This window comes from Formica exsecta, unplaced genomic scaffold (genome assembly GCF_003651465.1).
Source record: "Formica exsecta isolate Colony F162 unplaced genomic scaffold, ASM365146v1 scaffold314, whole genome shotgun sequence".
In the NCBI taxonomy this organism is placed as follows: Eukaryota; Metazoa; Arthropoda; class Insecta; order Hymenoptera; family Formicidae; genus Formica; species Formica exsecta.
The window spans coordinates 688,617-711,094 of record NW_021850397.1 but is presented as its reverse complement, the minus strand read 5'-3'; the positions used below and the strand labels follow the sequence as shown (position 1 = coordinate 711,094).

General features: G+C 32.4%; 4 protein-coding genes across 4 annotated transcripts in view; 1 reads left to right on the top strand and 3 right to left on the bottom strand.

Moving 5' to 3' along the window:
* The window catches only part of LOC115237863 (synaptic functional regulator FMR1), a 12,927-nt gene extending 2,924 nt beyond the window's left edge, over positions 1-10,003 (top strand). Inside the window, exons 3-15 of the mRNA XM_029811205.1 lie at positions 217-367; positions 539-702; positions 853-1,018; positions 1,160-1,230; positions 2,565-2,636; positions 4,081-4,228; positions 4,366-4,503; positions 5,145-5,183; positions 6,305-6,448; positions 6,565-6,775; positions 7,062-7,273; positions 7,577-7,682; positions 8,189-10,003. Coding sequence (XP_029667065.1) covers positions 217-367; positions 539-702; positions 853-1,018; positions 1,160-1,230; positions 2,565-2,636; positions 4,081-4,228; positions 4,366-4,503; positions 5,145-5,183; positions 6,305-6,448; positions 6,565-6,775; positions 7,062-7,273; positions 7,577-7,682; positions 8,189-8,376 — 1,810 coding nt within the window. The 3' untranslated portion in view covers positions 8,377-10,003. The remainder of the gene's footprint in view (positions 1-216; positions 368-538; positions 703-852; positions 1,019-1,159; positions 1,231-2,564; positions 2,637-4,080; positions 4,229-4,365; positions 4,504-5,144; positions 5,184-6,304; positions 6,449-6,564; positions 6,776-7,061; positions 7,274-7,576; positions 7,683-8,188) is intronic.
* LOC115237865 (homeodomain-only protein-like) lies at positions 9,594-10,905 on the bottom strand. The gene is made up of 2 exons (XM_029811207.1): positions 10,696-10,905; positions 9,594-10,572 (listed from the first exon to the last, which is right to left on the bottom strand). The coding sequence occupies exons 1-2, from the start codon at positions 10,876-10,878 to the stop codon at positions 10,501-10,503; spliced, it is 255 nt and encodes an 84-aa protein (XP_029667067.1). The 5' UTR covers positions 10,879-10,905; the 3' UTR covers positions 9,594-10,500.
* A 1,223-nt stretch (positions 10,906-12,128) lies between these two features.
* The window catches only part of LOC115237864 (homeodomain-only protein-like), a 12,864-nt gene continuing 2,514 nt past the window's right edge, over positions 12,129-22,478 (bottom strand). Inside the window, exons 2-3 of the mRNA XM_029811206.1 lie at positions 12,594-12,782; positions 12,129-12,470 (exon numbers count right to left, since the gene is read on the bottom strand). Of these exons, the coding sequence (XP_029667066.1) occupies positions 12,399-12,470; positions 12,594-12,776 (255 nt within the window). The 5' untranslated portion in view covers positions 12,777-12,782 and the 3' untranslated portion in view covers positions 12,129-12,398. The remainder of the gene's footprint in view (positions 12,471-12,593; positions 12,783-22,478) is intronic.
* LOC115237968 (cilia- and flagella-associated protein 61-like) lies at positions 12,789-21,099 on the bottom strand. Its single transcript, XM_029811399.1, has 20 exons — positions 20,823-21,099; positions 20,587-20,721; positions 20,307-20,496; positions 20,038-20,159; positions 19,295-19,743; positions 18,833-19,056; positions 18,452-18,728; positions 18,169-18,341; positions 17,549-17,814; positions 17,260-17,454; positions 16,990-17,112; positions 16,822-16,914; positions 16,534-16,771; positions 16,036-16,246; positions 15,787-15,959; positions 15,262-15,684; positions 15,098-15,175; positions 14,883-14,999; positions 14,746-14,811; positions 12,789-14,633 (listed from the first exon to the last, which is right to left on the bottom strand). Exons 1-20 carry the CDS (start codon positions 21,005-21,007, stop codon positions 14,445-14,447), a joined length of 3,927 nt encoding a protein of 1,308 aa, XP_029667259.1. The 5' UTR covers positions 21,008-21,099; the 3' UTR covers positions 12,789-14,444.

Genomic DNA, 22,478 nt, shown 5'->3' with positions numbered 1-22,478 from the left:
ATAAAATGTAAAAATCATATTTCTATATAAATAAAATTGCAGTGCTTATAATTGTTATAGGTTGCACTGAATTAAAAGATATATACTAGAGTACTTTTATCCATTGTTAGAGATTAAAACTTTTTTTAATAGATTTATTTATGAAAAAATAAATACATAATTTTTTGCACTACGCTTTATAACAATTAGTCTAATCAAATTTATAACACATTGTAGTTGGCAACCTGAATCGAAATTCCCATTTGCTCAAGTCCGTCTACCTCCAAAAGATGGTTCCAAAGCGGAATTTCAAGAGAACCAGGAAATTGAAGTATTCTCTAGATCTAATGATCAGGAAGCGTGGGGCTGGTGGAAAGCACTTATTAAGGTGCGCAAAACAATTTATTAGCAAATGTTGACAAGTACAATGCTTATAACATGTAATATATTACATATGTGTATGTATATATATAATGTTATATTATACATATGTGTTGTAAGAATTATTATTAAAAGAATGAATTAGCTTTTATTATTTAATTAAATATGATTTTTTTAGATGAGTAAAGGAGGTTTCCAAGTAGTGGAATACTTGGGATGGGAATATACATATACTGAAATTGTAGCTAGTGAGCGACTGAGAGCCAAAAATCCAAATTCCCCTATTGACAAGAATACATTTCACAAGATCGAAATTGAAGTACCTGAAGAGCTCCGAGAATTGTAAGTAGTTTAAAAAAGAGAAAATAATTTATTGCGGATTGTTATCTTGTTTTAATTATGGATAATAACTTTAATCAGAGTTATCCTAACATTTCTATATTACTAGATGTAAACAAAGTAATTAAATTGAGCATATGTTACATATTATAGTGCGAAAATGGACAATGCACATAAGGAATTTCAAAAGGCGATAGGGGCGGCAGTGTGCCGATATGTGCCTGAACGAGGAGTACTGCTGGCCATCTCCCGTCATGAAAATATACATCGTCACAGTAGCATGCTCCAAGAAATGCATTTTAGAAACTTATCGCAAAAGGTAAATTATTTTTACATTATTAATAAAAAAATTCTTATCAATTTGTTTTTACATCTTTATTTAATTTTAAAGCATGTAAGATAATATCTTTTAAAGTTTTAAAAAGAGTTTTATTATTTTGCTTTTACATATATTTCACAGGTTTTGCTATTGAAGAGAACAGAAGAAGCAGCGCGTCAGCTTGAATCTACTAAACTTCAAACAATAGGAGGGTAAGTTATTAATATTTTTTAATATTTGTAAATAACAAAAAAAAAAAATCTTGTGAGATTGTTTTACCTGCCCTTGTCCATGTACTGTCCTGGTTACCATCCTGTCTGTGGTTTGCATTTACTGGCAGAAAAATCAGATCACAAGATTTCTAATTATTAATTGATATGTTTGCTTTAATATCACGTAACTTCATGAATGTGATTATATAGGCACATCATAAATAGTATTTATTATACATACATCTTATTTCTTTTTCTTTCATCTCTTCTATCACGAATACGATTATAGGTAGAATATTAACAAATTTAACATTTTTGAGGCTCGCATATATAACTATATTTATCCGAATTTTTCTTTCGTTATAACAAAACAGGTGCAAATACAATAAGAAATTTTATGTGCACTATAATTCATTTTCCCTTGCGTTATGGCAGATACCTTTCGTTAAACAACATTAGATCATAAGCATGATCATGTGCATCGCAGACACAATCATTATTATTTTATTAAAATATTTCTTTTTTCTTTTTTTAAGAGAGAATGCTATTTTAAGTATGCTAATTAAATATTTTACATTATGGTAACCAATGACTTATTTTAATCAAAATCTATTACAGTAAATTATTACAGAATTATTTCTATAAATATTTTGATCACTCCTTGAATTTATACTGCCTTTGACTATTTACTTATAATGTTGGATATATTGGCAGATAGAAGAACTGTCTATAATAGACATGCACCTCTGAGAAAAATTTATTGGCAAGTAAAACATAAAAAAATGAAATATTATGTCTTTAAAATAAAAAAAACATTATAAATAGAGAGCAAATCAAAAAGATTGTAATATACAAAATTTATAGAAAATATTTTAGGGTTGTGACAGTTTTAGGGTAATTCTCCTTGCTAAAGAATCCATAATGTGTGGAAATAATGCATGGCAGATGTGTGAGACAATTTGTATATATTTTATTTATATATATATATATACATAACAAAATTAATCATTTTTGGAAAAATACTAACATAGATATAATCATTAGAATATATTATTGTGTTAAGATTAAAGTTTTAAACTCATTTTAATAAAGACTATATATGTTATGCTCTTTCCCGAAATTTTTATACATATTATAAAATGCAGATATAAAAATATATATATAAGAAATACGATAAATTTTGCATAAATATTTTTGAAAATAAATTTGAATAACAAAGTTTACACACTAGTGTCTGCATGCATTAATCAAGAACAAACAGACAGAATGGCAGGGACATAGGATAGGGCCATCTTATAATGAGTTTTCACTGAGTTACACCATTCTCATTTCAGCAAATTTAGATCTTCAAACTTTATATATCAGCGTGTCTCAGACTTTGAGGCAGGAGTGAAAACAAATTCAAGGTGAGATCACAGCAGCGTGGTTTAGAATTAAGTTTAGCTTACTGTATGACAAGATACACTTATACATTTTTTTAAACGGAAAATAAGTCTACACTTTAAACGTGCATGCTTCAGCGTTGTGTAGTATACTCACTGAAATCCATGTGCTTCAAGTATACTGACTATATAAGAATTATATTTATATCTTTCTCCATTTATTATGTGCTGTGTAGTAAAATCTTGCGTGATTGGTGAGGTAGCCGACAGATATATTATACGTATAGCTGTGATCAGTTCCCGATTTCATTTTCTGTTATTTATATATTAAGTAGATTCGTTAATTATATTATTTATCTTGTATCAAGAACGCCGGAAACTTGGCCTGCCAATGTTTGAGAAACACTGATATATCCCATATCTCTTGCACATATATTTATGCAAATGGTGGCTCTATCCCATGTGTTCTTAGAAAAAATGTGTACATAATACACGTTAAAAATATTGTGAGAAAGTATTAATTAAAAGCTTTTTACTTTTAAGAATATATATTTTAGTTATAAGTAATATTAATGTCTCGAGATACTTTGTGTTTAACATATCTTGACTGATATCTTAAATGATCTCTTTATTAAATAATGTTATATGGCTCCAATTGCAAATCTAATACAGAATAACTTCTTTTCTTAAGAAAATAAAAATTAATACTATCTTTCACCATAATATAATGATATAATGCAAGTATTATAAATTGTAATCTCAGATTATTTTTATTATTTAATCTTTTAATGAAATGACGATATCAAAGCGCATATTTCTATATTATTTATATTAAAAAGATTAAGTGTATTAGAATACACACTTTGTTTAATTAATGAATGCATGTAACGTATAGTTTAACATTATATCGGATATTTTTTTAATCAGAGTTTTATTTGTATTATAGACATTTAAAAAAATATTTCAAATTGTTCCTTGCTTCTAACTGTATACATTTACATATTGCATGGCTATTGTATCATTTTGAGACATATCAGATACAATGCAAAGCTGTCATTTTTACAGTTTTAATAGAAATAATTAATTTGTATCTGCCAAAATGCAAGCCATTGATAAGGATACTGTTATAGGAAGATATGCCACATTGGTTTGCTTCTCTCTCCACAATATTGATCTATATTTATATATAGCATGTGTACAACTAATTATACATTATAAAGTAAATAATTATATTCATTAAAGAACTTATTATCATTTTTAAACTATAATCGCGAGAAATTAATAGTGACAGAGGAAAAAATAAACATATTTATACATATATACATTAGATATATTAATCTATGATAAATTTTAAAATGTTTTGTTATAAAATATTTCTAAATTTTTTTAAACTTTATTAAATTTTTGATACGCTTTATTTCTCGGATAAATTCGTAAAAAATTTAAAAATTTAATTTTTCTTTTATAGATATACCGACGAATTTAATGTCCGAGAAGACCTTATGGGGCTAGCTATCGGTGCTCATGGTGCAAATATTCAACAAGCACGAAAAGTTGATGGCATTACAAATATAGAATTAGAAGAAAATTCATGCACATTTAAAATATATGGAGAGGTAATAATAAAAATTTTATTGTTTGTGATATTAAAATAAATTATTTTTAAAAAATTTGATATTCTCTATATTTATATCTAAAAAAATATATATTCGACTAATATACACAGCTTACCAGGTATCTTTTTTAATTGCAGACACATGAAGCTGTTAAAAAAGCTCGATCTATGCTGGAGTACAGTGAGGAATCTATACAAGTCCCACGGATTTTGGTAGGAAAAGTAATTGGAAAAAATGGTCGCATTATCCAAGAAATTGTCGACAAAAGTGGTGTTGTAAGTATATTTTTATCATTAGTAGATATTATATATAATAAATCTAGATACACACGTATATATATTTGTATGTGTGTGTGTGTGCGCGCGTGCGTGTGTGTGCGTGCGTGTGTGCGTGCGTGCGTGCGTGTGTGCGTTTGTGTTTGTGTTTGTATATATGTACGTATGTATATATGTATGGATGTCTGTATAAAACTAATACTTTCAGAATTAATATCAGGTAGGGTTTTTCTCGTATCTGAATTAACAATGTCTGAGAAAATAGTTGAAGATATTATATAAGCATATCAATTTTCATTTTCAGTTGATACAATATAATTTTTTAATTAAAACTGTTAAATTTAATACATAGATTACATGTAATACTTTACAGATCCTCTACGTCACTGATATATGTTTATCTCTCAGGGTATGTAACAATTATCCGAAATTTCTAACGTTGCGTTTTAAGTATAGCGCGATATTATTGTAGTTTATATATTACAATATATACAAATTCTCTCTCAGATTATTAACGTCGGGTTATATTTAAAAACTCTACAGCTCAAAAGTGAAGTAATATTCAATTGAAAATGGAAGTTTTCTTTTTTTATTCACGAGACATTAGGTGATATATGATATACCTTGTCTGTTCTCGGTAGATAACAACTGGCTCGAGTGGGAATATACATATTGATAAAGTAAGTATGTCATTTTCTATTGTTTGTGATTTTATTCCATTCAATTCATTTAATCAGTCATTCATATCTATCGATGTCTGGAAGCACTCGCAAATCTTACATGAACCACTCGGGCCAGTTCTTTTAAATTGTATCAAAAAGAAAGAAAAAAATAATAACTGTCTTTTATTTATATAAAATCAGGCCTCTATTCATACTTCACATTTAGCACTAAATGTGATTATCTCATTCTGAATGCTATTTGCTTTAAATATCAGAGTTTTGCATTCAGCATTATCATGGTCATATGGCCGCATTTGACGCTAAATGTGCATTGTGTATACGGACCTTAATGTACATGTGCGTTATAAACAATACTTGATGCATAAGTTGTTCCATGTCCATGCATTTGTTTTTTGTCATCGATTATTATGTTTTAAAACGGATATTGTTTAAAAGTATGCTCTTACAATCCATTTAATTTGTTGAAAATTTACGATTGTTAACGATTGGAGAGATATATGACATGGCATTTGCTGTTGTCGCAATAATAAGAATATATTAAATGGATGGGGACTAGATAAATTTAACGCATGGGTGATCTTTTTGTACAAAAATTATATCAATTTCCTATTAAATAAAAAAAATGTGGTTGTTTTATGAGATTGATGATATTATAAGAAAAAAAATTATTTTTGCAATAACATGAACATTAACATTATTATATTTGATTAGATTAAAAAAAAAAGAAGAAATCTTAACTTGTTTTTTTTTTCATGTATCTCTAAAAGAAAGATTATAATCACACTAATGTATAATAAAATTACCACCTGCCTAATGTAAAATCGTACAAATGCAATTACATATATTGCCTTAAAAAAATCTTATTCGAGAAAAGGTAAAAGTATTGACAAATAACTTTTTCAAAAACGCGAAAGCCCTTTTGGGATATTAAGGATGTAAAGAATACTTAAGCAAATTTTCACAGACTAGTCAACAAGTCTATTGATGGAAATGACAAACGCCAGTGACTGAAAACTGATGGTATGGATATGAAATATCGATTCTAAATGTCTCATATATTGGTAATTCGTACTTGTAAATGCGTCAAAAAGCGCAATTTTAATAAATACGAATTTCAGGTAAGGGTAAAAATAGAAGGAGACAACGAACCTCAGCCAACGATTCCACGGGAGGAGGGTCAGGTCCCCTTCGTCTTTGTCGGGACTGTTGAAAGCATCGCCAATGCCAAAGTTCTGTTGGAGTACCATTTGGCACATTTAAAGGTACATAACAATACATCGAAACGTTAAAATTTCCAATATATTTCATTTAAAACCAAACCATAATTCAAAAAAATAAATGCGAATATCGAGGCATTATCCTATGATTCGTACTGTAGGAAGTAGAACAACTTCGACAAGAAAAATTGGAAATTGATCAACAATTACGAAGCATGCATGGGTCGACTACAGGACCAATGCCTAGTTTTCCACCCACAAGACGAGGAATGGTCGCGGGACCGGAAGAAGGTGTCAGCGGCCGTGGTGGTCGTGGCGGCCAGTCTCGGGGACGTGGTTCTCGGGGTAGAGCCCCCACCAGACATAATGCTGGTAATATTATTATTCGATATATCAAATTAAAGGACGGTATCGCTAGGAAATATTACTAAATGTGAACTTTAGTTTTAGCATAATTTTTCAGTTTTAACATAATTTTTGAATTGTAAAGATAAAGATTTTTTGCGAAAACATTTCATGACATATTATTTCTTTTGATATCGTAACAACTTTTTAGGCTTATGTGATAAATTAGTCAATATAAAATACAACTAAAAATATCTACTAAATAATAGCCTGCACTTATCAAAAATCTTACAATTGATCGTGCGGTTTTTAGGATTACGTAGAGATGCTTTAGACAGCAATGAGGATCGTGTTCGAGATTTACCGCCAAGAGGTGGCCATCAGGGAGGTGCTGGTAACTCGGGATATATGAGTGGCAGGCAAGGTCGTCCTCCAACCCAACGTAGAGATCGTAGAGATGAACGTCGTCGTACTACTGATGATGAAGATACTGTTTTAGACAGCCAAGACGTTTCGAGTATTATTTATATATATATTTATATTTATATATCGATGTATGTGCGTCCTGTGTATGTGTGTGTACATTTGTGATCACAATCATAACCATTTCGTCCTAAAGATGTGGCGTGTTATAATGCTTTGAGATTAGCATGAAATATCAAGCAAACTCTTGTGACCATCTAACACTAATGTTATCGTCGAGTTTTAACTCTAATGCATGCTGCTAACGTATGCGCAACTTCCAATTATCTTTGGCTAATTGTACTTTTAAATATTAGTCTCTTTATTGCACATGCTAAACAGATGGTCACAATGGTTTGTGTATGTATAGAATCGGTATCAAGTGTGGAAGGAGGATCTAAAGGAATAAGACGAAGACGACTTCGGCGTTCACGACAAAGAAGTTCAACGCCAACAAGTAATAACCAAACAGGTAATCTTATCTTTAGCCAGCAGATTTGCGTGATGATTCTTTAGGACGATCGGTTATATTAAGAGAAGCGCAATGTATCCATTAATAAGTATTTTGTCACGTATTTTATATAGGTTGACACGCAATACACATATCAGGGTGTCTACTTCCTGAAAAAATATGAAAAACTTGGGATTCTCAGAGATTTCTTTTGCACTTGAAAAAATCAGGAAATTCTCATGGTATTTTATTGGGACCTGGAGGAATTTACTAAAAAATTCTCTTGCGCGCTGGGAAGAAAGCGTTAAAATTATATGAATCTTCTTAAATTCAGTAAAGTTTATTAATTATACATTTCAGCTCCATATCGGGCCATTCTCAGTAATTTAAAACAATATAGGTAATAATCGCAAAAATACTTGGAAGATCAGAGAATTTTTTTACAAAATTTGAGTAGACACCCTAGACACACACATACACATTTGTATATATGAAAACATTCAGAGTTAATCTATGCATTTGTTTAGGCAGTAATGCCGGCCCGTGCGACCAATCAACAATGAATAGCAAGGAAGGAACACCTGCGAACGACGTTTCTATGTCTAACAACAGTTCCCAAGGACCTAAAGGCCAAAGAGAACATCGGTCTCGTCCTCCTCGTATGCAACAGAGCAATAAGCCTAAGGAAGCTTTGGTTAACGGTACCAGTGGCTAAACAACCATTGGGTTGTTGACAATTGCTACCAACATTGCTACACGTTACACCTGATGAGAGCTGTTAACTTCCAGCACGTAACATGACGCATACCGACACAAGGATTACACGATTATGGAACGCGACATGATTAGTCTACGCTCGTTGTTAAGACTGTTTGCTACCGATATAAGAATACGACAGTTTAAGAAATCGTCATTCTCCTTAAACACAATTAAGGACACATATTAATATCCATGCATGGTTTAGTTTAATGATGGTAATTACACTGTCATGTTTGATATATGGATACATTCATTGGGAGATAGAGGATAGCATTTGGTAAGAAGGATTCCCTGATTGTGAAACTGTGCCTCATTTTTATACCGAGCTCCTAACTTATGTGGCAGTGCTTCGGATGTACTTTATAGTACACCTTAGTCACTTATTAACGTTTAATGATCCGATATTAGGCTGGATAATCGCGGCTCGTACGTCAATTATCGCTCTGGGTAGGTTTCATCTAGATATGTCGCGCTTAGTACTTACGATGTGATTTGATAATCTCGGATTTATTTGGTTCACCTTTAATAGCATTCGATTAATAAATTATTCAGCGTATTTTTCATGGATGTTACGTATTAAAAAATGCTTTAATTACTTGATTGACAATTCTTTACTCTATCAGAAATAATTCTGCAAAAAATTGAAACGAATGCGACATAACTAAGATGCAACTCGATGTGCAAGGAAAATGAATTTCCGTTGTTAAATGTAACAATGGTAGGCGGCAGCTGTAAAAAAATTCTGGTTCAAAGGTATTCCCAATGATGTTCCTTTCTATTTACTTGAGGAAATTGAGTTTTTCATTTATGGTTATATTAGTAGAGTTATATTTAACAACACTAGATTTTTATGTTTCAATGCTGAGTGTTGATTAATAATATCATGATGATTGCGAAAAATGACTTATTCGAATATAACACGATCAGATGTGCACAGGAGTCGGTTTTTATTTCCGAATACACTTTTCACGTAATTTAGTCTCTTTTTCTTTTTCTCTTTTTTTCTACTTTTACTACAGTCTAAGCATACTATATCAAACTTTAGGATTTGATATCAAGTTCGTTTCTGCATTGTTTCTCATGATTTAAAAAGAAAGTAAACGTATACTTAGTAATACCAATGTATGATGTGCCAGAGAAGGAATGATACATGTTTTATGATATCTAGCTAAAGTGCAGACTTAGCGCATACCTTTATTACTATAATACTACTTAGTCGAAATGTGGATGTCTGAACAAATAAACTAGCTTTACTATACTAAGCTATAAAATAGATATGATCAATTGTTTTAAATTGATTATCACACACAATATTATTAAAAATCAGTTATATCAATTTAAAACAGTTGTCTCTCTTCTTCCGGATATGACAACAACTAATCGGACGTGTCTCATGAATTTTGCAAAAACACACACATGGTGGTTGATGCAATATATTGACACCTAACAAAACAGCTGCCATTTTATCTGAATATTCTTGTGGCAGCCAAAAAAAAACTGAGATATCCCCCAACTTGCTTGTTTCAGATACATTTGTATTGATTGCAATTTGTGCATAATTTAAGAATAAAACATTTCTGTACATAGACTGGCCATTGATATAATGAACCTTAGACTTCCTCTAATATAAACACTGCATAAATATTTTTATCAAAATTATATAATATAAATTGTATGTTCTCTTTTTCTCTTAAGTATTGTTCATTATTTTTTATTTTTTATGATTAATAGACGTAAACGATATATACAAGTATATTGTGATAGTGTATTTTAAATTAACAAGTTATATGTATATATATTGTCTAGTTGCTTAGCTATCTTATACATGTTCAGATAAAAAAAAACCCATTCTGTGTATTGAATTTTCTATAAATTTAATAAAACACACTAAAAACTCAACTCTATCAAACCTAATAAAACTTGAAATTTTGCTAAGTAACCAATTTTATAGACGAAGTATAAGGTATACGCATAATTAAGATATAGATTTCGCATAATTTGCCATCAGTTCAGTTGCCTGTGCATATATAAATCAGAACATCAGGTACAAAAGTGAGGTGAAGTCTCTCAGCGGTAACAATCAATGTAACCCAAGATTCCCGCCGAGACCCTGTTCTTTCCGCCACTGAGCCAATCTAATAGCGTACCATCCCTGTAGAACATAATTCACTTTTATCATACTTTATTTATTTCATTCGTTTCATCGAATAATATATAGATTTTCACGTTCACGTTATGTTCTAATATTTTTATATAATCTTATATATTTACTTACTTCAACGTCAGCCTCGGAAAGACCAGTTTCAGCCGCGAGCAGGACAATATCCGCGGTATGAGGTGCCCTTGGCCACCTGTTAAACTGTTCTTGAAGAACTGCTTCCTGATCCACTGTCAAGCGAATCACTCGAGTACCACCAGCTCTGTTTGTGGGAAGTCGAGTGGGGTAAGACTTCAGCATGTTTCCCTTGTAAAGAGAAAATTTATTCAGTTATTCAAATTGATAAAAAAAGAGAGCAATCAAGATAGATAGTTAACGTTATGATATAACGTAATATAATGTGATAGAGTTGATTTCTATATTGATATTGCTGTTTTAAACATTGATTCTTACAATTAGTATGAAATCACATAACTTCTTCCTTCGTTTAATTTTTTTTTAAATGACTACTCAGCTTACCAATAAGAATATAAAAACAAAAAATGGGCCATTATATAATAATAAACAATAAATAAATAATTTAGATTTTTATGTTTCAATGCTGAGTGTTGATTAATAATATCATGATGATTGCGAAAAATGACTTATTCGAATATAACACGATCAGATGTGCACAGGAGTCGGTTTTTATTTCCGAATACACTTTTCACGTAATTTAGTCTCTTTTTCTTTTTCTCTTTTTTTCTACTTTTACTACAGTCTAAGCATACTATATCAAACTTTAGGATTTGATATCAAGTTCGTTTCTGCATTGTTTCTCATGATTTAAAAAGAAAGTAAACGTATACTTAGTAATACCAATGTATGATGTGCCAGAGAAGGAATGATACATGTTTTATGATATCTAGCTAAAGTGCAGACTTAGCGCATACCTTTATTACTATAATACTACTTAGTCGAAATGTGGATGTCTGAACAAATAAACTAGCTTTACTATACTAAGCTATAAAATAGATATGATCAATTGTTTTAAATTGATTATCACACACAATATTATTAAAAATCAGTTATATCAATTTAAAACAGTTGTCTCTCTTCTTCCGGATATGACAACAACTAATCGGACGTGTCTCATGAATTTTGCAAAAACACACACATGGTGGTTGATGCAATATATTGACACCTAACAAAACAGCTGCCATTTTATCTGAATATTCTTGTGGCAGCCAAAAAAAAACTGAGATATCCCCCAACTTGCTTGTTTCAGATACATTTGTATTGATTGCAATTTGTGCATAATTTAAGAATAAAACATTTCTGTACATAGACTGGCCATTGATATAATGAACCTTAGACTTCCTCTAATATAAACACTGCATAAATATTTTTATCAAAATTATATAATATAAATTGTATGTTCTCTTTTTCTCTTAAGTATTGTTCTTTATTTTTTATTTTTTATGATTAATAGACGTAAACGATATATACAAGTATATTGTGCTAGGGGATTTTAAATTAACAAGTTATATGTATATATATTGTCTAGTTGCTTAGCTATCTTATACATGTTCAGATAAAAAAAAACCCATTCTGTGTATTGAATTTTCTATAAATTTAATAAAACACACTAAAAACTCAACTCTATCAAACCTAATAAAACTTGAAATTTTGCTAAGTAACCAATTTTATAGACGAAGTATAAGGTATACGCATAATTAAGATATAGATTTCGCATAATTTGCCATCAGTTCAGTTGCCTGTGCATATATAAATCAGAACATCAGGTACAAAAGTGAGGTGAAGTCTCTCAGCGGTAACAATCAATGTAACCCAAGATTCCCGCCGAGACCCTGTTCTTTCCGCCACTGAGCCAATCTAATAGCGTACCATCCCTGTAGAACATAATTCACTTTTATCATACTTTATTTATTTCATTCGTTTCATCGAATAATATATAGATTTTCACGTTCACGTTATGTTCTAATATTTTTATATAATCTTATATATTTACTTACTTCAACGTCAGCCTCGGAAAGACCAGTTTCAGCCGCGAGCAGGACAATATCCGCGGTATGAGGTGCCCTTGGCCACCTGTTAAACTGTTCTTGAAGAACTGCTTCCTGATCCACTGTCAAGCGAATCACTCGAGTACCACCAGCTCTGTTTGTGGGAAGTCGAGTGGGGTAAGACTTCAGCATGTTTCCCTTGTAAAGAGAAAATTTATTCAGTTATTCAAATTGATAAAAAAAGAGAGCAATCAAGATAGATAGTTAACGTTATGATATAACGTAATATAATGTGATAGAGTTGATTTCTATATTGATATTGCTGTTTTAAACATTGATTCTTACAATTAGTATGAAATCACATAACTTCTTCCTTCGTTTAATTTTTTTTTAAATGACTACTCAGCTTACCAATAAGAATATAAAAACAAAAAATGGGCCATTATATAATAATAAACAATAAATAAATAATTAAAAGCAAACAAGGCATAAATCAATTGCCTTAAAATAATATTTTTTTCTTTAATTATCCAATGCGTAATCTTTTATTTTTCTTTCATTTTTTTCTGTTTAATTATTTAATGCTGAAGATGGTCCAAAAAGAACTGAAACGTACGACTTGGATAATTAAAGAATATCCTATTATTTAGAGTAACAAACGTACAGTCTCGTCTTAAAATGTATCTGTGCTATCAGATTAGCTCTTCTTACATAATGGTCTTACATAAGTCTATAAGTAATCAATACACAAGTTTGCATGCTATGTAATATCCTAGAACTCGCGTATTTTTTTAATAGATTTAGGATTTATCCCTTTTTCATAGGTATTGCTATTCATTTTAACATGATTTTTAATATATCTATGGCCAAGAAAAAAATATTCATTTAGTGATAAACTAGAAAATTTTTAACCACGCTATAAACTTACAGTAAACAAGCCAGCGGTAAGAATAGCACGACATTGACCCAACATTTCAGGGTTTCGGCGAGATTTTGGATATGTTTCAAAAACGTGGCGACATACTTACGAAAGAAACACGAAAAAGACTGATGAAATCCGTAATAAATCACATGAAAAGGCGTAGACAAAAAGAATTAAAATTGCAAACAGAGCGAGCGAATGTATTCTTTGAATAAATCGAGAATAAATCAAGATTCTAACAAAGTGTGAAAACACAAAATAGAAAAACTTGAACACACGTTGAATCTTTTTTATTCCGAACATTTTTTCCCCTTTCGTCTCTTCGAGGGAGAGAGATAGAGAGAGAGAGAGAGCAAAAACGCGGAGGATTTATTAATGTATTAAAATTTTATCTATATCGCCTCTCTTGGACCAGTGCCCGCGTTTCTATAACGACCTTCCTAAAACATCCTGCGGCGTATAATATGTATGGTAATGCGTAGGTGATGTGACATTATGAATGCCTTGAGAGACGCCGCGCTAGTTACGGAACAACTTGACGGAATGTTAAACTTGACCTACACAGATCGAATCGTATACCAAGTAAGTAGACGCGGACTCATTTATCGAGAGGATGACTTTTGCGATCGCACGCGCGGCTTTTATCTTGATTCAGAAATGTTTGCATGCAGAAATGAGGCGTGACCACCTTCCGTCTATCGTCGATCATCATCGCGTGTCGATAGTTGATGCAACCTTCGCGTATGCAAGCAGGGGATATCGAGTGGACATTTACATAGTGCCACTTTAATCGCTTTCTTTTTATTTTTTATATCGCGATTAATTTTGCGACAAACACCAAATTTATTTTATTAAAACATAAAACATTTTCATAATTAAATAATACATTTTTCGACTATCTATCTTCGAATCGTTTTCTGAAAGTTCGTAAAAATGTTCTATTGCTCGAAATATAATGGACTTTTTTCGATGTCCATATACATTTGACGTTGTCTATGTGGTGTACAATACATCGATAAATCATCTTCGCAAAATTCCAGGAAATTCATAAGATTGTCTTCGAGTTCTCGATGATAAATTGAGCCAGCGTATTTGTATTCGATGTAACGTCGATCTTCTTCGGATATCTATATTTAAATATCGAATTCTTTCAATCTTGGAGCATTGATTGATAGCTCCTATAGGGGAGGCAAATACACATGTTTTTCATAATGAAAACTTGTAAATAAAATCACTCACCGCTTTCCATTTGGATTTGATTAAAGCGCGCATGCAATCATCGATCAAGGAATTGCTATAAAAATCCTATATAGCGAAAAAATAAGTGCGGTATAAATATCGATGTACATAGATGTATCGAATAAACGATGTCTTACCGTCTGCGACAGCAAAGTAGCTCGATTTTCGACTCGTAGGCACTCAAATTTATCATGAAAAATCGCTGCAGCCCAAGGTTCGCGAAAGTACGCGTAAAAATCCGAAATATACGAGCTCTGAACGGGCGAGAACAAATGATTATTATGAAAAATTAAATAAGAAGCATGTCGAAATTTAATAAATTGCTCTCTATATTCTCATTAATTGTTCTTACTCGAAAACGGAATTTTAACTCGTTCAACATACTCTCGTGTTTCCCATACAAAGCGATCATATTCTGCACTTGAAATATCTAAAAAATAATTATGAGATGAAGTCATATCTACATTTCAAGTGGCAAGATAAATGAATATAATAAATGAATTGAACTAAGGCCACCTTTCTATTAAAGCACGTTACAGTTTCCACCGAGTCATACGCGTTTAATCCAATACGGAAGTACCCAATTTCGGATGTGCAAGAACCAGTTATAAGCACTTCGCCCTGTGCAATGTGAAAATCAACTACGTCAATGCAATTATTTATACGAATTATTTTCGACACACAAAATTTTATCAATGCTGAAATAGCAACGTTTTTATTCGTGTTCCAAATAATTTGGCTAAAACTCACATCTCTACTCATCATCTCATCCCACGTTTCCTTTCCAGGCTTGTGCACATGCAAATAATAATAATCACCCGGCAAAATGCACGCGATTACGATGGGTTTACGAAATATCGGAAGTATCAAATGCAGCTTTTCTTCTTTCTGCTCATCCCGCCAATGAATATCGATCACTCTTCGTAAAATTTGGGCGAGCTTTCGATATAAACATAGTGCGAATGCGAATGTGAAAACAATCGACAATGTTACATTTTCAAAAAAAAAAAAAAAAAGGACAGAACTCTATTTTATACTAACTCTCTCTCCGATTTCTACACTATTATAATGCTGGTGTTGCTGCTGTGATTCGGAATAAAACTTTCTGGAATATTTCGTCATAGTACCTGCGGCAAAAATAAACGGATCGTTGGTGCGGCACTCGGGATCTATGACTAGCAAACCGTCGAAAACGAGACCGGCACGAGAAAATGCTGAAACCGTAAACCTCGTGTGAAAAATCGCGATATCGATTAAACACAGCTTTAAAGTGTCAATAGTGAAAATTACCTAAAAATGCGTTTAAATTAATCGTTTTCTCGTAGAAGTTAAAAAAAGCATCGCAGATCAACTTTTTTATTTTGCCCTCTTTCTCGATCGTGATGCTTTCGATCATCAGTTTCCCGTTATTGTCTTTTATCAGAACCCAATCGATCATGTTCCATTCGCAGAAAACTTGAACCTCGTCCCGTAAAATAGCGTCCATCATCGTTTCGTGCACCTTACGAACATAATATTATCGTATCTTTTTACGATGATATAAGTTTTATATATGGATGTCCCGTAATATGTGGGACCCATTTCAAAAATGTATTTAATATTTAAAGTCAATAAAAAAAGTTAAAGAACATATGTTTACATAAAATTTTTTTATCGTTTTTAAATGCTAAAACACATTTTGAAGTGGATCCCACATATTATGGAACACTGTATATGTTGATTTTTTTCAACATATATTTCTAAAGAAATATAACTATAGATAAATAGTGATTATTATCTTAACCATACTTCGCAATCACTGAAAAAGACTTTGTCGTGCATATTGTGGGGATTTAGGATCGGCTTGATCAACGTGATCCACGAAGGCTTTACACCGAACTTGATTAAACCGCCCAGTGCGCAGTAGCAATCAATATTACAACCATAAAAGAGTATTGCTTCTAATGTAATCAGAGACGATATTATCAGAATATTGCAAAGTAGCTTGGTTAAATTATGCATCGCACTTACTCCTTTCTGTGAGATCCTTTGTTAACAACCGAATTTTTCTCAAACAGATAGAAGCTTCCGTATCGTCATTTATAGTAAGACAATTCCATGGTCTCATCTCTTCTGTATTCATTCTTGGAAAATATATATAATGTATAGTATTTTCTATAAAATATAAAACTGTAACGTATAATATTTTGTTATACAAGCCACAGGATTTGGCGATTGTTTTACATTAATATGGACAATCTTTACTCTCGTTTTCGGGTTTCCGTTTCTCCTTGTAATATCGATCTTTGATATTGCAAGCCGCACGTTAAAACCAAATAGTCGTATGCGACATTTCCTTGATTCATCACATTCACATATTTCTCTTTTCTAGCGCGAATACATATGTATATGATTTATATTAAAGCGATCGATTGTGAGAGGAAGAGGAAATAAGAATATATAAAAAATACATCTCTTTCATATTAAAAATAAAGTTAAATATAATATATAGTTAAAAGAGCTTTACACTATTACCTGTTGATCCCTGTCATAATCCCATAAACAATATTGATCCAAGCTTTCGCAATCACACAGCGACGATATTCTGAGCAAAATTTTCCTTTAAATGGAAGTAGACATACCCCTGCGCGGCTTGGTTTATTATCAAAGGGTATACCATATGGCGATATCAATGTAAGATTTGTAAACTGTATATAATGTTGCATTGATCTATCATAAATCAATATTATTAACGATTAAAAAAAATGCATTTTTGAAAAATTATTATGTAGAGACTGATATATTTTATAATTGAAAAATTTACCGGAAAGCAAGATATTCCGCAAAAGCAATTCCACATTCCGATGCGCCAACGATGACTACTTTCATATCGATAATTGCACGTTGCATCATTGCCAATCTCGGTGACGTTAGAAATAAAGAGAACCTGTTATCGTTCTCTTCAGTTTTTACGTCATTTTCGCAGCTATCGAGATTTTCCGAAATAATTGGGAATCTATATTCAGCTTGTCTACGAGGATCAACTGGAATCATATCGTCCAAACAAGACACCAAAGGATGCATTCGTGTCTGCAAATTACGTTTTATTTTAACATTTTATCAGTGATTTTTTTTTTAATCACAAATTATTCATTTTAGACAATTACACGAGGAGCATGTCACCATCGAAATATGCATTTTTGAACACGCTACCCGCAGAGGCTCATATCGACCAAAAAAAAAAAAAAACTAAATATTCAAGATTTAAAAATATTGACGTACTATTTAAACATGAATAAAAACATATACAACGGCAAAAGAAATCAATTTCTAATATCCCTAAAAAAAAAAAAATATTAATTTTTCATTCTGCTAGAGTAGACTGGGTCCTTAAGAAATACAATATCTTCCGAATCATAAATCGAATATTATCATAAACCTCACCAATGCACTCTCATCTTCGTGATGAAGCCGATAGAAGATTACCGTTAACTCGCTTAAACGAGCGATCTCGCGGAAAAAGAAGCGATGGTAAGCGGAGAAAATCGGCATGAGAATAAAATGCAAGAGGCGTCCGTAATTATCTCGAGAAATACTCCGCATAGACACGTAATCTTCTATATGAAAATGTTTTTTAATAAAATTTATCTGCTTCTCGGCACTACAATAAGATAAAAAAAGATATTTTTATTCACGCTTTGGTATAAATATATTTTATAAGAAAAACTGTATCGATATACGTAAAATAACCGTAATAAAGCGAGTCCGATCATTGTATCGTTGCATTCAAAGACAAAACAATCTAAATCGAGCTGCGAAGGATCCATCGCGAAATCAAAGTCGGCCAAGACCTCGTTGTGATTTGGTATAGCGAATAAAAGTTCTTGTACAGATTTTCGGTCTCGTACTTGGGCGCGACGACACTTTATCTCTTCGCGAAGAAGCGCTCGATGTATGATGTATAATGTCATCGGAAAATCTTTATTGCATCTCAATGGTACGCGCTACATTTTATATGAGATTTCAATCGAAAACATAATAAAATATCATTTTTTTCTCCTTCCTCGTATATACTTATTAATCGAAATGATTGTTATGACAAAAATACCGTGAAATGTTGAAGAAACTGATGATATGGATGCGAAAAAGGGAGAGCAATCGCGCAATACTCTAAATGCGGGAAACAATCAAAAGCAGCCTTCAAGAAATCATAAGACCAATGAGGTCTCATCTCATCGCGCATAGCGAAAATTTCCAAAACGAAGGCATTTATTTCACCGTGATACGTCGGCAGAATATCGTGAATGCATTGCATCTGCGTCATGTTGTTGTCTTTAACAGCAAATAAAGCGTTTTGTTTTCTTGCAAAGAAGCTTCATGTGCATTATACACGCATTATATAATTATTCATTGATACAGTTATTATCATAATTTCTTATTAAGAAATTTAATTATTTTTTTACCTACGAGAAAAATTTCTTTTCCGTCTCCTCCATTCGATTCTTCGAAATTATGGCTCTCTTAAATTATTTTTATTGAAAGCTTTCAGTATCTCGTAAGTATAAGTGTCAAATTCGATTATCGATAAAGCACTGACCTTTCTTTTCCGAATTTTTTTTATCTTGAGTTACTTTGATCATTCCTGTATCGTCATTCAAATTCCGATCGAATCGCTGCTGCCGATATTCTTGCGATTCTAGCGAAGACACAGAAGCTCGAAGAAACTCGCTTGAATCGGTCGTTTTGGCGACATCAATTGGCGGTTTATCGTTTTCGTGCGATTTTCTTAAACCATTATACGGGGTCAATTCGAAATTCTCATTCAACAGATTAACGTCGATTGTGGAGTTGAGACACATAACACCCGCCACCGAGCCATCGGCATCTTCGCCGATGATCAATTGGCGACAGCCGTCCGGATAACGAATCATCTCGCTAATGTAATAATCCCCATAAAGCTCCCTCAGGTGTGTATTTTCACCATCGATAATCGTTATTACGTCGTCATTGTCCTCCTCGCTATATCGTTATCGTAAATATATGCAGGTATTTATACAAAATTCAGCTTTCGCAAAAAATGGCAAATTTTACGAATATACTAGGATAAATAAAAAAATAAGGCTTCCTATTCTATTACGATTTTTATTATCACTTATCCACAAATAAACTTGTGTTAAAATAAAAGCTAATGACCATTTTTCAATATAATCTTCGAAAAGATTGATGCTGTTGTTCCAATCATGCCCACCACAACAAGTTCATTATTGGTATATAAGTGGTAAATAAAAATCGTAATGAAACAAGGAACCTTACTTTTTTATCCATCCAAATCGACTCACACGACCCTTCGTATCTTCAGTTTGGGACGTAATTGTTGTCGATCGCTCAAATATAAAAATTGTAACGCATTGTTTCGCGTGTTCTGAGTCAGTACTCTAATCATATCTCGCTCAAATATATTCGCTAGAAAAATGTGATAATAAGAAACTCTTGAATTATAATAAACTAAGCGTAATTTATTAATACGCTGTTCGAAAGATAGATCGATAGAAAATATCACCTAGCGTAACTCGAGGAGGTACCACCAGAATCACGTGTTGGCAATAGGTGGTAATGTCAAAGATCGCGGCCAACAGCTCCTTCAAGAATTCATCGTTTGAATAACGCTCATCCCACACTAGCAAGTGTACAAACATTGTATTTCTTTCCGTGGCAGCAGAGATCCTTTTCGAAAAAGGATGCCAGTTGAATAAAATTCGCTGGTCATTCATTCAAGATATGAATCGATCGACATTATTCTATCGAAAGATTTCTAAATTTTGCTATTTTCTGACAGAGTACTGAAGATGGAAGAAAGATTACCCATAAATCGTTTTTAACCAAATCAACCAATCACATGGTGGCACAGATGGAATATTGGGATAATTGCAGAGGCATATCCCCGAAACGACATCATGTCTGTCGTTATACTGGATCACCGAGAGACAGGAAGTTTCGCTGAAATTTTATATAACGGTACTTTGAAAGCACGATATATATAAGATTATTTTGCCGATATATAAGAACGAGCAAGCTCCGAGATAATTCATTATAAGTACTAGAGCTGTTCCAATTCTACGTCCCCGAAAATTTCATAAGTCGTTGAACGTATCAGACGCTCTAAGTACGGTAAATCCGAATGTTCGACGCGACGATATCCCGAGATTTTGCTAGGCAATTTGTCAGCATGACTCTGCGAACAGTGTCCATTTTTCGATTCGTTAACCAAAGTGATCATTGACATCTTGAAAACATCTGCTTGGCTCGCGTGTCATGCGCGATATTCATTTGTAATCGATTCTTATCGCATTTACTTCTTGATTAAAAATTCTCATTATTTAATCTCATATAATCTAAATAATCATAAATCTTTAATCTCATATTTTGATCCATTTTTTAATTTTAATTTTATTTTTTTCTCATAAAAATATTTCTCAACTTCTTTAGATTTCAAGTCTTTTTTCTTGCGCTTGACGATATTAGATGCGTGCAGCAGCACGAGCCTGGTTAATTGACGATCGCCAATTAACCGTTCGGAGCGAACAGTTATAAGGGAAAAGATCAAACGAAATTATCGAATGTCGACTGACCGTGGGAAAAGTTCGTCGAACCGTATGGGCCCGACAAGGCGACTTTAATGACCGCAAAAAGGTAATAATAAAACTCCTTGAACAATCTAAACGGAGAGGCGAAGTAATTGCTTCGCTTTCTCGCTCCCGCAATCTCTTCTTGCCCCTCGCGCAACTTCTTTTCATCTAATAAGTGACTCCTGTTAGATAGTATTAACAATCTCCAACAAGCCAACGTCAAATATATCAACGATGGAAGGAACTCCCGCAACAACGGTGCAAACTTTTTTGCGCGAAAGCTATTCATATTGTATTAAATATAATACCGTAAGCATAATGCTGTAAATGCGAACGTGAAATCGGCAATGACAAACGATATTTCGCATTTTCAATTTTTTTTTTTTTTTTTTTAGTCAAGCCGAGCTACTCAAACCCGGTACCGTTTTAAAAGTTCCTTCCTTTTACTTATTCATTTTCGCGGGTTACTCTCTGATGACATTTAAATCTAAATTAATGGATGTTAATACTCGTTGGCGAGTTTAAAATATATGAAATAAAATTACTCCAATAGATGAAATAACAATAGAAAATTAGAGTTCTGCTAAAGAATCAAGATTTTATAGAAGTATAACAATTATAAATATACACAATATATAAATATACACACACCATATATATACTCTCTCAATTATTTGAGATATATTCTCTTTTCCCTTCTGCTTTTCTCATCGGTTGCTGAGAAAATTACCAAATCATCGTCGATCCCCTTAACTATCTCTTCGACTCACAGCAAGTTTCCGAGCTATTAAAGTAATGACTTTCGTCATGCAACGTGTGGAATTACGATGTGCAATACATGAAATTTTCGGTGTTACTCTCTCTCTCTCTCTCTCTCTCTCTCTCAATCTTTCAAATATATATAGTTTCTCATATTTATATGATCTTTCTCTCTCTCTCTCTCCCTCCCCCCTTTCTCTCTTTCACTCTCCTTTTTCTTTCCTATACTTTACTTCCTCCTTTCTCTCTCGCTTCTTTCTTTCTTTTCTCCCCCCTTTCTGATATATATATATATATATATATATATATATACATTCAAATTCGCGTGACTCATTGTAATGCATCGGATCGCGGCTGTGGGACACCCGG

What these genes read in the sequence shown, in the direction of transcription:
- LOC115237968 (XM_029811399.1), bottom strand. Translation starts at nt 21,007, where the DNA reads ATGTCAATGATCACTTTGGTTAACGAATCGAAAAATGGACACTGTTCG. An exon ending in CTTTATCGATAATCGAATTT is followed by an intron (nt 19,057 to 19,294) that starts GACACTTATACT and finishes TTGCTGTTAAAG; the next exon opens with ACAACAACATGACGCAGATG. An exon ending in GTGTAGAAATCGGAGAGAGA is followed by an intron (nt 15,685 to 15,786) that starts GTTAGTATAAAA and finishes TTATATCGAAAG; the next exon opens with CTCGCCCAAATTTTACGAAG.
- LOC115237865 (XM_029811207.1), bottom strand. Translation starts at nt 10,878, where the DNA reads ATGCTGAAGTCTTACCCCACTCGACTTCCCACAAACAGAGCTGGTGGT. An exon ending in TTTCCGAGGCTGACGTTGAA is followed by an intron (nt 10,573 to 10,695) that starts GTAAGTAAATAT and finishes TATGTTCTACAG; the next exon opens with GGATGGTACGCTATTAGATT.